Raw genomic sequence first — 15,685 nt, forward strand, 5'->3', positions numbered from 1 at the left:
AGTACCATCGTATCTTAAAGGAATTGGAGACTGTAACATCTTAAGGTCTCCGAGCCTGTTCCTTTTCAAGTCCACCAGTACAGAAAACCAACCTCCTAGTGATAAAGTGAAAAGCAACTAACTTCATGACTTGCTGAAAATCCTCCTTTTCGAGAGAATCCTGCTACGACTTCAATATACAACTCCGGCTATTGAATCCACCTAACTACATTTCAGGAGTGAAAATGTCTTCTTCACCAGGCCCGCAAAGCATGCCTTTTCCCCAAGACAAGCCAAATCACGTGACTTTTGCACTATTCCTTTGCTTGTAATTTGTTAAAGTGCACTATTCTCTTTAATGGCTTTCTTTCTCGTGTGTGTGTGTGTGAGTGGTGATTGTGTGATGTAGCATTAGATTTTTGGGTGAGTGTGAATAAAAATAATTTTATTTAAACCCATGAAAAACATGCTGCTGTTTATTCAAATTGGCCATACACTCAGGGGTTAAGAAAAACACACATCATCCTTGCCAGAAACACCCTGATTATGGACAGAAAAGGGAAAAAGAACTCTCAATTCTGTCCGTAACACTATTTTACATACAGGTGTGCTTTTACATGTATTTTGTCAAGCTGCTGTACAATTAAGGGAACATTCACATATATGTTTTGAGGTTATTGCATATTTAGCTGTAAGAGTGTAGATTAGATTAGATTATGATTAGAGATACAGCACTGAAACAGGCCCTTCGGCCCACCGAGTCTGTGCCGACCATCAACCACCCATTTATACTAATCCTACACTGATCCCATATTCCTACCAAACATCCCCACCTGTCCCTATATTTCCCTGCCACCTACCTATACTAGTGACAATTTATAATGGCCAATTTACCTATCAACCTGCAAGTCTTTTGGCTTGTGGGAGGAAACCGGAGCACCCAGAGAAAACCCACGCAGACACAGGGAGAACTTGCAAACTCCACACAGGCAGTACCCAGAATCGAACCCGGGTCCCTGGAGCTGTGAGGCTGCAGTGCTAACCACTGCGCCACTGTGCCGCCCATGTTTCCTATGCATGCTTTATGAAGTCACAGTGCATCCTAACTGCACAACACTTACAGTTGGAATGCATTGCCACATCTGGACTTCTTACCAGGTACGCGTATGGAGGGCAGGACTAATGCAGTTTGTTTGGCCATTGGATCTGGGGATCAGTTATGCATGGGGCCATTCAGTAGAGACTGTAATAGTGCAAAATGTTGGTCACGTTGGTTGGGGCCAATGAATGGGTTACTACTCCAGGGGAGGTTGGGGGAGTGAGATAGTTTATGTTGAGAATGCACCCCTCTTGTTTTGGGAGCTAGAGATGTTTGAGTTGTTTTTTTTACAGCATTTTGCTCTCCTAGTGGAACTTGGAGATGTGACAGTTCAGGTTGTGAAATAACTGGGCTGGTACCTCGACATAATTAAGATGGACATTCTTCCCTGCATCCTCTACATGTTTCAGATGCTGCCATGTTGAGAATGTCTATCTTTGTTGTGTTCACCCCATCCAAGTGCAATATGGGCACTAAGTGAGCAGGTAGGCTGGGATTTCTGGCGCCAGTCATGTATCTATTAGACTGTTAACTGAGCGCTTTAGAACCCTGGATAGTGGAATGCTGATCTTGCATCAACAATTCCGCCCACAATGGCTCCAATTCTCTTCCTCTCTCTCCCATCTCTATCTGAGCAAAGCCCTGCCCTCAGGTAGCGCAACCAGAAATCCAACGGTTGTTGTAGGCTTCAGAACTGTGCCTGCTCCTGTTCCCACTCCAAATCTACACACCGACACACTCCAGCAGGGGTCACTGGACAGCGACCGGGAGCACAAACTTTCGCTGCCACAAACTTCCTTTCATTTTGGTAACCAACAACAAACACACACAGGATTGACTTTCATTGTCCATCAGAACTTAAGACGTGAAATAAATGAGGTTCCCAATAAATACAAGGAAAGGTAAATCCAGTGAGAAATTATGTAATGAAACACTCTCAGAAGGTATATTGAAGGTAGACTTTCGATTGTATAACTACAATGGAGTGGAGTATAAATTGTGGTCAAAGTCATATAGGCATTATTCAAACATTCCAGTGACAATGCTAAACACTGGCTCTTACTGTTAAGTTGGATTACTAGTCTTTCAACATTAAGTCCTTTAACTGACGATCTCGGGGTGACTCTGCCTGGTACTTTTTTTGCGCGGGGTGAGGACAATATTTCCATTCGCAATACTTGTTTTGCGAATCAGGAACATGATTTGAATGATGCTGCGTTTGTGTTTTGCTTCGAAAGTTTCGGGCCCTTTCTAAAACGTATGCTTTGTTTTTGAAACAGGTGGGAGGTTTTTAGTCGTGGGATCGTGCCAAACTACTTGCTAGGCATCTCCGGTATTCCGGTCACAATTAATGAGTAAACCATCAGTGGAATGGAATGTTTTATTTGAAGGAGGCTTTCCGGGAATGTTGGTTGCAGAAGTCGAACGTTCTCTGCTTCAAACAATTACTAAAGTTAGCCGAAATTAGCAAGGTAAGCTTATTATGTAGACTTGCCGACCAGTTACATTTCTATGAGGGCTCCAGCGCCAGCATGAGTGGGAGTTATGAGATGATAGGCATCTCAGTTATTACAATTGTGCAGTAGAAATAGCAGCGGCAGTCTCATAGGGGAAAGGTATATTATTTGTACTGGATGAGATGGGTAGCTATGGTCACCTCATTATGTTCTCTTTAACTAGGTCTGAATTTCAACCATAAATGTGTGACACTTGTAAAGTGTAGTGGAAAGTAATATTTCAGACCTACTTGCTGTTACATGGTAATAAGTGTGAAAAGTGTCAAAGAAACACTTTCTATGGTAAACATGGACTATGGTAAACATGGTAAACACAGATCTAAAGTTTTGGGCAAGAGATGCAGGGGAAATGTGAGGAAGAACTTTTTTAAGCAGCGAATGGTAATGACCTGGAACTCGCTGCCCACGAGGCTGGTGGAAACGAAAACAATCAATGATTTCAAAATGAAATTGGATGGGCACTTGAAGGAATTAAACTTGCTATGGGGATCGAGCAGGGGTGTGGGACTGACTGGACAGCTCCGTGGAGAGCCAGCATGGGCTGAATGTCCTCCTTCTGTGCTGTAAATGACTCTATGACTCTATGACATCAGGGTCATTGTGGACTGCAGCTGAAGTCACATAAATGACAATCTCTATAATTCTTGGGAATTGTATTGCTAACATCCCATGAAGTGAAATTGGTTTGATAAATAAATACATGGGCTCAGAAACTGGAAAAATAACATGGAGTTCACGGTGCCCTCCATCATGTAAAAAAACAATTGGCGGCCAAGAAGAGATACGCTGTGAGTTCTGATTCACCACAAATTGCTGGATAATTTACATTGCTTGGCTGTTAGCCTCGCCAAAACTGTAAGAATGACCATCTCGCCATGAGCCTCCCATTATGTGTCACGAACTTGCTGCATTTGTGCTGTCAATACAGATTAATCCGCTGCAGTCATTTAGGGCTGGTAATTAATGTCATAAAGATGCTGATTATGACATGTTTTATGGTTCTGGCATGCCACTCAACCTTGGAGGCGCAGAAAGAGAACAATGAAACTGTGAAGAATCACTCCCACAGGTACTAACTTGTTCCTAGAGGTTTTTTGTACAGTTTAAATTTTAAATGTTGTAATTTTTCTCTTAATTTCCTTTCTGTCTCATTTTCTCTCATTCATCTGTTCTTTCTTTTCCCTCTCTTCCGCTTTCTATATTTAATTTGACTCTATTTCACCCTATTTCCAACCTTAAATTTCATTGGTTAAGGTGATAGATAATTGGACCTGGCATTCAGGAGGTCCTAGAGGCCCCATTGATGATGCATTTCAATTCACATTTCCAGTAATTTGCAGTTCAAAAGGGTAAGAATAAAAAATGCAATTTACGGTGCTCGCCATGAGATGCGCCACTCCAGCGATCTCTGGGCCATGGTTTTAACAGTGTTAGTTACATTTTAGGACTAATGTGTGCATCCTTACAAAATTAGAGACGTGAAGGAAATCATTGAGGCAGGTACACATGTAGGTGTCCAACTTACTGAATGTCTTTTTGAAAGGCTTTTGCAGCAACATGTTGTGCAAACATTTTGATGAACTTAAAATAAATTTGGTAACACACAGAAACCAGCTAAGAAATTGGGACAGGTCAGGGCAGGAAAACGTCCATGTGTTGTCTCTGTCAATATACAGCGATCTAAAGTAAAGGTGAACATTTTATTCTGGGATAAGCAAAAATCAATATACATGCCTGTAAAAAAACTAACCATTGTTAACACTGCTCTTATAAAATAATAGTCTGTCTTTTCTGGTCAATAGTCTAGGTTAAAATTTACTTTTACTACAACACACATCTCCTTCCTGCTGCCACCTGTGAACATTTGCAAATTTTAAGAACAGAGCATTTCTGTTCATATTTGCACTATCTGAACATTTAATGCTATGTTTGCACAGCAAATTTAGCTACTGCAAAGCAAAACAATTTCTACAGTGAGATAATACTAAAATGTCAATATAACACCTAGAGTTAGGGGTTAATCAAGGGGTGATCCATTCTTCCTTGGATCTCAGCATCTTCCTGTGGATTAACTGTGCCTAGTAAAATCATCGCACCTGCGGAACCATAATCTAGGCACACCCCCATGTCATGACATTACCACTTATATAGCCATGTTCCATATTGATCTCACTAATTGATGACATTGTGGCATAATTATGTTGTACATGTGCAGCTGCTGCCATTCTGTGCACACAATTCCCCTTTACTGTTGACTCCTAGAGAGACCAACAGCAGAAATTCAATAGAGCACCCTTGGATATTTCCTAAACCTCAGCCTATAATGAAAAAAAAAGCCATTAAGACACCTAATAGTTTGCAGTTCTTTCCAATCTTCTTAGGTGGTAGCTATAGCTCAGTGGTAGCATACCCACCTCTGTATCACAAGGCTGTAAATTCAAATCACACTCCAGACTCTGGAGCGCAGAATGTCTGCTGATGCTTCAATGTAGTGCTGAGAGAATGTTGTGCTATCTTTGTAATGAGTCATTAGATTAAGGTCCCATTTGTACTCTAAGGTGGATGTAATAAATTCCATCACACTATCTTTAAGAAGAACAACAGAGTTCTTCTCAACTTCCTGGCCAATATTTATCCCTCAACCAACAGCACTAAAACTAATTATGAGGTCATTACTGTTTCCGGGACATTGCTGTGTGTAATTGACTTCTGCATTTATTACATTACGACAGTGACTACAATTCAAAAATACTTAAATTGCCTGTAAAGCACTTTGGGATGACCTGAGGTTGAGTAAAATGCCATATAAATGCAAGTTCTTTCTTTGAAATCCATTCTCGTGCTGTTAAACACAATAGTAGCTTCTCATTCTTTTAGTAAATTGGCCTGCAACTTTCACCTTTGTTCTGTCCTTTTTTTTTGTTTTGGTCAGTCCTATAAAAAGGCTTAACTGCCTTTCCTTTCCAGTTCGGAAACGTTAACTCGTTTTTCTCTTTTTAGATGTGCATTGGCTTGCTGTTTAATTTAATATTTTTATTTCAGATTTTCAGTATTCCTGTTTTTATTTCTTTTCACATTTGCAACTTTTGTTACATTTATTAACTTTTAGAATGCTCACTGCTGTCACATTATTATCATTGAATTAATTACAAGATTTAAGAGGATCAGTTCATCTGGGCATTGTTTTCACGTCCAGAATCAGCTCTGGACAGGTATTAAAAGCCCCATCCATTAGGTCCAAAGCCACCCAAAAATTAGACCTGGGGCCTCATTTCAATAATTTAGATGAGAAAACAGTGCCTGTTGGGTGTCTAGAGGCAGCTCCACTATTTGAAAATATGAATATCAGGTGCTTGCCTAGCTAGCAGTGGCCTAAGGTAAGTGCTGGGTGGGGGAATGGTAACGTGTGGTGGTTGATCATGAATGTTGTGGAGAGAGGATGCCTCTCCTGGCTTCACAGTAATGGTTACTGATAGTTTTTCGGAAAATACGTTACTTGCATTTTGTTGGCCACTAAAGAATCTAAAGGCCTGGCACTTGCTTCAATGAGCACCAACCAATTTCAGCAAGCGGACCTAAACAGATGTTAGGCCCTCATTTATATATGTAAGGGGCCCAGCTAATGTTTTAGGCAGCCACCAGAATGCCTGCAAAGCCAACTTTATCAAAATGGTGGCACAAGAAACATTGCGCTCAAAATTGGTCCTTTTTGCTCCCTGGAAAAGAGTGCAACAGGACCAATTATGAGGTCATTACTGTTTCTGGGACATTGCTGTGTGCAACTGGCTTCGGCATTTATTAAATTACGACCTTAATATATTATTAAAATGGCAGATAAAAGTCTGCGGCAATGGCTCACTGTACACCCTGGAAAACCAGTAATAAAATAACAATTTATGTACATTTACAAAAAGACAGTTAATGTTCTGGATAGAGATTCTTTGTTAGAAATGAAGGACGTCCATTTGAAAAGTTAGTCTGTCTTTTCTGCTTTCAAATGTTGGGAGAACTGCTGACCATTTCTGGCATTTTTGCTTTTTTTATTCAGCAATTAGAAATTTTCTTTTTATGATAACTGCTTTCCACTTTCTATGTTTTCTTTGCTTTCTGACACAAATGACATAGATCTGGTTTCGAAAATAAGGAATGGCATGATTTACTTCCTCTTCCAAATAAGGCTAGATGTGGTTGGACAGTCATGAAGGTGATGAGACCATCACTAGAATGCTTAGAGTAAATTTACCAAGCACGCTCAAAGTGACTGCAGAATTGGCACGTGAATTGCAGTCTTATCTCTGACCTGTCCTCCCCTCGAGCACAGCTGTCTGCTGGAAGTGTGGGACCATGGAGCTTCTTAGCCTGGGAATGAAATCAGTTGGTCAAGCTGTATTCTCACCGATTGATACTTTTTTTTTTAACAAATGATATTTGATCTTTAGTTATCCAAATGCCAAAAATCTGCAATTAAGATGAACAAGGCACAAATCAATCCAGAGCGTCAATACGTGATATGTAACAATAAAGGTTAATGTTATTGGATATGGATGATTAATTTGCAATGGATTAGTTCCAGATCCATCATTTTCATTGATGGCCAAATTGCCTCAAAGTGATCTCATGTTGTTCATAAAAGCATGAAGCAATTTCAAGTCAAAGTTAAGCTTTACATTCTGGATGGGCAGTGTTATATCAATTTGGCCACGAGGGATTCATGTAGTTGGAGCTTGGAGTTTGCAATTTGAACCTTTAAATAGCTGTGTGGAGTTTGTAAGTTCTCCCTGTGACCGCGTGGGTTTTCGCCGGGTGCTCTGGTTTCCTCCCACCGCCAAAGACTTGCAGTTGATAGGTAAATTGGCCATTGTAAATTGCCCCTAGTGTAGGTAGGTGGTAGGGAATATGGGATTACTGTAGGGTTAGTACAAATGGGTGGTTGTTGGTCGGCACAGACTCGGTGGGCCGAAGGGCCTGTTTCAGTGCTGTATCTCTAAATAAATAAAAGCCAAAACCACTTTACATTGATACAAAGTATTAGATAACAGGCCTGCAAGTTACTTTTAGTGTTCCATTGTATATCTGATTATTTACATCTATTAGACTTATAACTCTAGAGTAAAAAGGATGGCCAGCATTTTGGAATGGTACTATATCTGCAACTTGCACACCGCCTCGCAAGGACGGATCATCAAACATATTTGTTTCATGTGTATAAAGAGCTCTGTTTCTGTGGTGGTTATCTTTTAACGTTAGGAGAGTGCAAATGACAGCATTGGCTCTCTCCTTTATCTATCTGTACAGTTAGAAGACTTGCACCAATACATGAATCTCGCACCAAACGTTTCAAAGATGTAATGGTGGAAATGTCACAGCATGGCGTATCCATAATGAGAGAGGAAGTACTAGAGGGTCTGATATCCTTGAAAGTGGATAAATCACCAGGACCGGATGGATTGCATCCCAGGTTGTTAAAGGAAGCCAGGGAGGAAATAGCGGATGCGCTGAGGATCATCTTCAAATCCTCACTAGATACAGGCAAGATACCAGACGATTGGAGGTCTGCGAACGTTGTACCATTGTTTAAACAGGGTGCGAGGGATAGGCCAAATAATTATAGGCCAGTCAGTCTGACCTCGGTGGTGGGTAAATTGTTAGAATCAATTCTGAGGGACAGGAGAAACTGCCACTTAGAAAGGCAGGGATTAATCAGGGATAATCAGCATGGATTTGTTAGGGGAAGGTCATGTTTTACTAATTTAATTGAGATTTTGAGGAAGTAACAAGGAGGATTGATGAGGGTAGTGCAGTTGATGTGGTTTACATGGATTTTAGTAAGGCATTTGACAAAATCCCACATGGCAGACTGGTCAGTAAAATGAAAGCCCATGGGATATAGGGGAATGTGGCGAGTTGGATCCAGAATTGGCTCAGTGACAGGAAACAAAGGGTAGTAGTCGACGGATGTTTTTCGAATGGAAAGCTGTTTCCAGTGGCATTCCACAGGGCTCAGTGTTGGGTCCCTTACTGTTTGTGGTATCTATTAATGATTTAGACTTAAATGTGGGAGGAATGATTGAGAAATTTGCTGATGACACAAAAATTGGCCGTGTAGTTGATAGTGAAGAGGATAGCCGTAGACTCCAGAATAATATCAATGGTTTGGTTGAGTGGGTGGTAAAGTGGCAATTTGGAATTCAATCCAGAGAAGTGTGAGGTACTGCATTTGGGGAGGGCAAATAAAGCAAGGGAATACACAATAAATGGGAGAATATTGAGTGGGGTAGAGGAAGTGAGAGACCTTGGAATGCATGTCCACAGGTCCCTGAAGGTGTCAGGACAGGTAGATAGAGTGGTGAAGAAGGCATATGGAATGTTTTCCGTTATTGGCCGAGGTATAGAATACAAAAGCAAGGATGTAATGCTGGAACTGTATAAAACACTGGTTAGGCCACAGCTGGAGTATTGTGTACAGCTCTGGTCACCACATTACTGAAAGGACATAATTGCTCTGGAGAGAGTACAGAGGAGATTTACAGGAATGTTCCCAGGGTTTGAAAGTTGCAACTATGAGGAAAGATTGGATAGGCTCGGGTTGTTTTCCTTAGAAGAGAGGAGGTTGAAGTGTCACTTAATTGACGTGTACAAAATTATGAGGTGCCTAGACAGAGGAGACAGGAAGAATCTGTTTCCCCTAGCAGAGAGGTCAATTACCAGGGGGCACAGATTTAAGGTGATTGGTAGAAGGATTAGAGGGGCCATGAGGAAAGACTTTTTCACCCAGAGGGTAGTGGGTACCTGGAATTCACTGCCAGGAACAGTGGTGGAGGCAGAAACCCTCAATTCTTTTAAAAGATACCTGGACCTGCACCTGAAGTGCTGTAACCTGCAAGGCTATGGACCAGGTGCTGGAAGGTGGGACCAGATTGGGTGGCTAGTTTTATCGGCTGGCACGTAGACGACAGGCTGAATGGCCCCTTTCTGTGCTGTAATTTTTCTATGGTTCTATTCCCCCATCCTTAGAGTAAAATTTAATCATTTACTAAAATGAGAATTCATCTGCTAAATCAATGATCAAATAAATACACTACTGACCAAACACAAATGAATCAAAGGCCATTTGATTCTGTTGGCAATTACCAATAAGGAACAAGTTAGCAGCAGGAAACCAATCAATCAAATTGCCCTTTTTTTAAGCTACCAATTGTGAAATGGCAAGTAACAGTAGGGACCAATAAAATTGCTCCAAAAATATTGGGCTAGAAATGTTGGCACATTCCCAAACTGAAAGGTTCGAAGCTCAATGACAGTAAATCCACGGGACTCATTAACATGACACGGGTTGGCAGCACTGGTCATGCCTCCACAGGCAGCTCGCCCAAGCAAAAGTGTTAATATCAGCCTACCTGCCTCACCATCAGTAAGTCCTGTGAAGGCGGAATGGAGTGGGCTATGGTCAGGGTGATTGTGATTATTATGGAGTTGGGGAGCAGTCTGCTCCTCCTGGATTCACAGGATGCATTTTTTTTAAACAAAGGAATCTAAGGATTACTTGGAGTTGGCAGGCATGGAAACTGCTGAAGAATTCTGAGTGAGTTAGGTCTATCACTTGCCTTGCTCATTGCTAACAAATTTCTCAATGCAGTGTTGCAACAAGTGTTAGGCCCCTAATTAACAGAGGCCTGATGCCTGTTTTAAACACCCACCTGGGATGACGAAAAAATGGCCCCACAAATTTAGCAGTGGGATCAATACCTGCGTAAGCCTTCCCGCTGCGAAATTGGTATGCTTCAGACCCATTTAAAACAGGCACAACATACACCAATTTCTACTCTGCTGTTTTCACCTTGAATTAAAAAATTATCAACCAAGGTCACATATGTAATAGTACAACTAATTTAAAAAAGTAATGATCAGTGCATTCGACCAATATTTTTAAAACATGGCCACTGGTAAAGTGGGACCCTTCACATCCATGAAGTGTGTGTATGCAGACTTCTCTTCAGACAGGCAGAATATAGGTTGTAGACTAGTATATTTTAATTCTTGCTGACTGTTTTTCATACTCTATGGTTTGCATGTAAGAATAGCTATAAATGATCAAACACTCTTTAAAACACTACAAGTAGTTTATAGGCCAGTTATACACAGTAGAGTTGTGTTTACGCTGTTGTAAATGCCTTCAGATATTTTCCCAGAGAGGCCAAATACTCTGTTGGCTGGAGCTTCAGTTATTGAGTTGGGCTGTGTTCATTTTATTTTTTTGTAAATGCTTTTGTTCCTCCCAAGTGGCTACAGTCTATACAAATCATGATAAGTCCTTCCTTTCTTCACTTTGGCTCCACCCAGCGTGAAACTTTCCTCTGTTCTCAGCCTGCTTGGATATGTCCAGCCAGCTCTGACCCACCTGCATTGTACTGCGGTCACTCTTTCCTTCCAAGGTCATTTCCAGACTATTCCAATCCACCTACCATAAATCATTCTCAGCTCTAAACCCATGATCCCCTCAGAGTTATTTCCTATCTAAGTTTTTCAGCTACAGTTTTCTCATCGGTAGTTGCAATCTTTGGCTCTTCTCTATTTTCTGGCTGTACTTGTGAAGCAGAATTACAAAAGCAAACAGGGCATGAAGTAAGACAGAGAGAGGTAGTCTGACAGAAAGAGAAAGAAGTGGCATATAAGAATGATGACACAGATAGAAATGGAGGGCAAAGAGCAGAAAGATAGAAGTAAAGGATAGATGAACAGGAGTGAAGGGAAGATATAGATGAAGAGGGAAACAAGAAGGAGGAGAAAGAGGGACAAAAAATGTTTTGAAAAGTTCCAGTAGCACTCAACTTAGAGTCATAGAGTCATAGAGTTATACAGCACAGAAACAGGCCCTTTGTCCCATCGTGTCTATGCTGGCCATCAAGCACCTATCTATTCTAATTCCATTTTCCAGCACTTGGCCCATAGCCTTGTATGCTATGGCGTTTCAAATGCTCATCTAAATGCTTCTTAAATGTTGTGACGGTTCCTGCCTCTACCACCTCTTCAGGTAGTGTGTTCCAGATTCCAACTACCCTCTGGGTGAAACATTTTTTCCTCAAATCCCCTCTAAACCTCCTGCCTTTTACCTTAAATCTATGCCCCCGGGTTATTGACCCCTACGTTAAGGGAAAACGTTTCTTCCTATCTGTCCGATCAATGTCCCTCATAATTTTGTATACCTCAATTATGTCCCCCTTCAGCCTTCTCTGCTCCAAGGAAAATAACCCTAACCTATCCAGTCTCTCTTCATAGCTGAAATACTCCAGCCCAGGCAACATCCCGGTGAATCTCCTCTGTACCCTCTCCAATGCAATCACATCCTTCCTGTACTGTACACAGTACTCCAGCTGTGGCATTTTATACAGCTCCATCATAACCTCCCTACTCTTATATTCTATGCCACGGCTCATAAAGGCAAGTATCCCATATGCCTTCCTAACCACCTTAACTACCTGTGCATGCTGCCTTCAGTGATCTATGGACAAGTACACCATGGTCCCTCTGACCCTCTGTACTTCCTAGGGTCCTACCATCCATTGTATATTCCCTTGCCTTGTTAGTCCTCCCAAAATGCATCACCTCACACTTCTTAGGATTAAATTCCATTTTCCACTGCTCCACCCATCTTACCAGCCCATCTATATCTTCCTGTAATCTAAGGCTTTCCTCCTCACAATTTATGACACCACCAATTTTCGTGTCATCTGCGAACTTACTGATCATACCTCCTATATTGTCATCTAAATCATTAATGTACACTACAAACAGCAAGGGTCCCAGCACCGGTCCCTGCCGTACACCACTGGTCACAGGCTTCCACTCGCAAAAACAACCCTCAACCATCACCGTCTGCCTCCTACCACTAAGCCAATTTTGGATCCAATTTGCCAAATTGCGCTGGATCCCATGGGCTCTTACCTTCTTAGCCATTCTCTCATGCGGGACCTTATCAAAAGCCTTACTGAAGTCCATGTAGACTACATCAACTGCTTTACCCTCATCTACACATCTAGTCACCTCCTCGAAAAATTCAATCAAGTTTGTTAGACAAGATCTCCCCCTGACAAAGCTATGCTGACTATCCTTGATTAATCCCTCCCTCTTCAAATGGAGATTAATCCTGTCCCTCAGAAATTTATCCAATAGTTTCCCTACCACTGATGTTAGACTCACTGGCCTGTAATTACCTGTTTTATCCCTGCTACCCTTCTTGAATAATGGTACCACATTCACTGTCCTCCAGTCTTCTGCTACCTCTCCTGTGGCCAGAGAGGATTTGAAAATTTGTGTCAGAGCCCTTGCTATCTCTTCCCTTGCCTCACATTACAGTGGGCTGTATTTTGTTCTCCCCCAGTTGTCAGGTTCCGTGGCGGGATGGGGGGGGTGTGGGGTGAGGGTGATCTGAAGATGGTTCCGGATGAGGCCCACTGTGAACCTCGATGCCGTGAGGGCCCGGCCCGAACTTCCCGGTGGCAGCGAGGCTCCATGGTGGCCCCCCCGTTGCTGGGTGACAGGACCACAATTAACATATTCAAATGAATAAAATTATTAAATTTAAATAGACTTATCTGCAATCTTGAGGGCCTGCCGCGATCTTCGGTGCAGCGGCCGGCACTCCCGTGCCTCTGAATCCCGTCTGGGAAAACGCGGTGCCAAACTGGTGGGGTGGGGAAGGAAGTAGGTTTGGCCGTAAGAGGGTGGGGGGGGGTGGAATGGGGTCAAATATACGTAATGGGTGTAGGGGATGGTGAGAAGGGTTGAACCTTAAACGTGGTGCGGTGCGCAAATAGTTATTGCAATTGTTATGGGTGGAGTGGGAAAGAGGCATTCGAAATTTATTTATTTAATTTTGGGAGGTAGGACTTCAAAAATTTAAATTGGGCGGCAGGGCTGGCTGCCCTTTAAAAATGGCGTCAGTACCTGAGCACAGGCAGCTGATGCCATTGCTGGGAACGGACAGCCCACCCCCCTCCACGAGATTGGGGGTTGGCGGGCCATCCCGGCTATTTAAATGAGCCACCACAGTTGAGATTGTGGTGGCTCTTAGGTGCAGGCCGCCATTTGTAATTTAACCCACAATGGACTTTGAGCACCAGGTATTGTGTGTAAGAAGAGACATTCCAGGGACGGCTAAGACAAGAGAATCCACAAACCGACGTGGTCAGACCAGCTAGTCACATGACTAACCTGCTTGGCAACCTGGGTTTTTCTGAATTGTACAAAGAGTTTGAACTGAGAAAGACTGTTTGCTCCTGGAGTGAGAAGACCTCTCCTGTCTGCTCCCACCTCTTTCTCACAAGCCTCTGGACCCACTGAGGACACACGAACTTCAAGAGAAAAAAGTCTCCTACACCAGTTTAAGAAGAATACTGGGCCCCAATGAAAAGCAAGACCTACAATCAAGCACTTTACAGCGAGCTCGAAGAACAGTAACCAAAACCATCTTCAGATATTGCCTCTGACTTTTCCACTTTATTTCTTCTGCTCTTTTCTGTCTCTATCTGCATGTGTGAATGTCCTTTCGGGAAGGAAATCTGCTGTCCTTACCTGCTCTGGTCCACATGTGACTGGTTGACTAGCAAGCTACTTAGTTGTATCTAACTGCTATGAAGTCAATAAAGTATGAAACCGGATGGAACATGCGGCATCGACCTAGGCACTGGAAACGACAACAGCAAACCCAGCCATGTCTACCCTGCAAAGTCCTCCTTACTAACATCTGGAGGCATGTGCCAAAGTTGGAAGAGCTGACCCACAGACTAGTCAAGCAACAGCTTGTCATAGTTATACTCACGGAATCATACCTTACAGACAATGGCCCAGACACTGCTTGTCCCACCAGCAAGACAGATCCAGCAGAGGTGGTGGCACAATGGTATACTCTCAAGTGGCTTGCAAGGGCATTTAAGAGTCAACCACATTGATGTGGGTCAGGAGTCACATGTAGGCCAGACCAGGTAAAGGACATTAGTGAACCAGATGTTTTGTTTTCCAACAATTGACAATGTTTCATGGCCAATTTTAGACTAGCTTTTAATTCCGATTTATTAATTGCATTCAAATTCCACCTTCTGCTTTGGTGGGATTCAAACTCATGTCCTCAGAGGAATACCCTGGGTCTCTGGGTTACTAGTCCAGTGACAATACCACGACACGACCGCAGCCCCACGGGAAATATGGGAGGAGTGGGGTGAAATGGAACATGCACATATTGGGAGTAGTATGCTGGAGGGCACTGGGTAGTGTGAACACTTGGGGGAGATGGTGGCCTGGGAGTCCTCAACATTGACTCCAAACCGCATGAAGCCATCCCATAACCAACGGATCAGATCTAAACTCTGCAGTCCTGCCATATCCAGTCGTGAATGGTGGTGGACAATTAAACAACTAACTGGAGAAGGTGGCTCCACAAATATCCCGATCCTCAATGATGGGGGAGCCCAGCAACAGTGCGAAAGATAAGGCTGAAGCACTTGCAACAATCTTCAGCCAGAAGTGCGGAGTTGATGATCCATCTCGGCCTCCTCCTGAAGTCCCCAGCATCACAGTTGCCAGTTTTCAACCAATTAGATTCACTCTGCGTGATATCAAGAAACAACTGAAGGCACTGGATACTGCAAAGGCAATGGGCCCTGACAATATTCTGGTAATAATACTGAAGACCTGTGCTTCAGAACACGCCGCACCACTTGCCAAGCTGTTCCACTACAGCTACAACACTGGCATCTATCCGGCAATGTGGAAAATTTCCCAGGTATGTCCTGTACACAAAAAGCAGGACAAGTCCAACCCGGCCTATTACCGCCCCATCAGTCTACTCTCAATCATCAGTAGAGTGATGGAAGGTGTCATCGACAATGCAATCAAGCAGCATTTGCTTAGCAATAACCTGCTCAGTGACTCTCAGTTTGGGTTCCGCCAGGGCCACTCAGCTGGTGACCTCACTACAGCCGTGGTTCAAACATGGACAAAAGAGCTGAACTTAAAAGGTGAGTTGACAGTGACTGCCCTTGACTTCAAGGCAGCATTTGACTGAGTACTGCATCATGGAGCCCTAGCAAAACTG

General features: G+C 42.8%; 1 protein-coding gene across 4 annotated transcripts in view; it reads left to right on the forward strand.

Annotated features, from left to right (window-relative positions):
- The first annotated feature begins 1,894 nt into the window (after nt 1-1,894).
- LOC137379509 (ras association domain-containing protein 9-like) overlaps nt 1,895-15,685 on the forward strand; it is a 45,617-nt gene continuing 31,826 nt past the window's right edge. For all 4 annotated transcript variants that reach the window (XR_010976836.1, XR_010976837.1, XR_010976838.1 and 1 more), the window contains exons 1-2: nt 1,895-1,980; nt 2,359-2,550. Coding sequence is in view for 1 of the 4 variants with exons in the window: in XM_068050438.1 (XP_067906539.1) it covers nt 2,455-2,550 (96 nt within the window). In the remaining 3 variants the exon portion in view is untranslated. The remainder of the gene's footprint in view (nt 1,981-2,358; nt 2,551-15,685) is intronic.

The sequence above is a fragment of the Heterodontus francisci genome, chromosome 18 (assembly GCF_036365525.1).
Source record: "Heterodontus francisci isolate sHetFra1 chromosome 18, sHetFra1.hap1, whole genome shotgun sequence".
NCBI lineage: Eukaryota > Metazoa > Chordata > Chondrichthyes > Heterodontiformes > Heterodontidae > Heterodontus > Heterodontus francisci.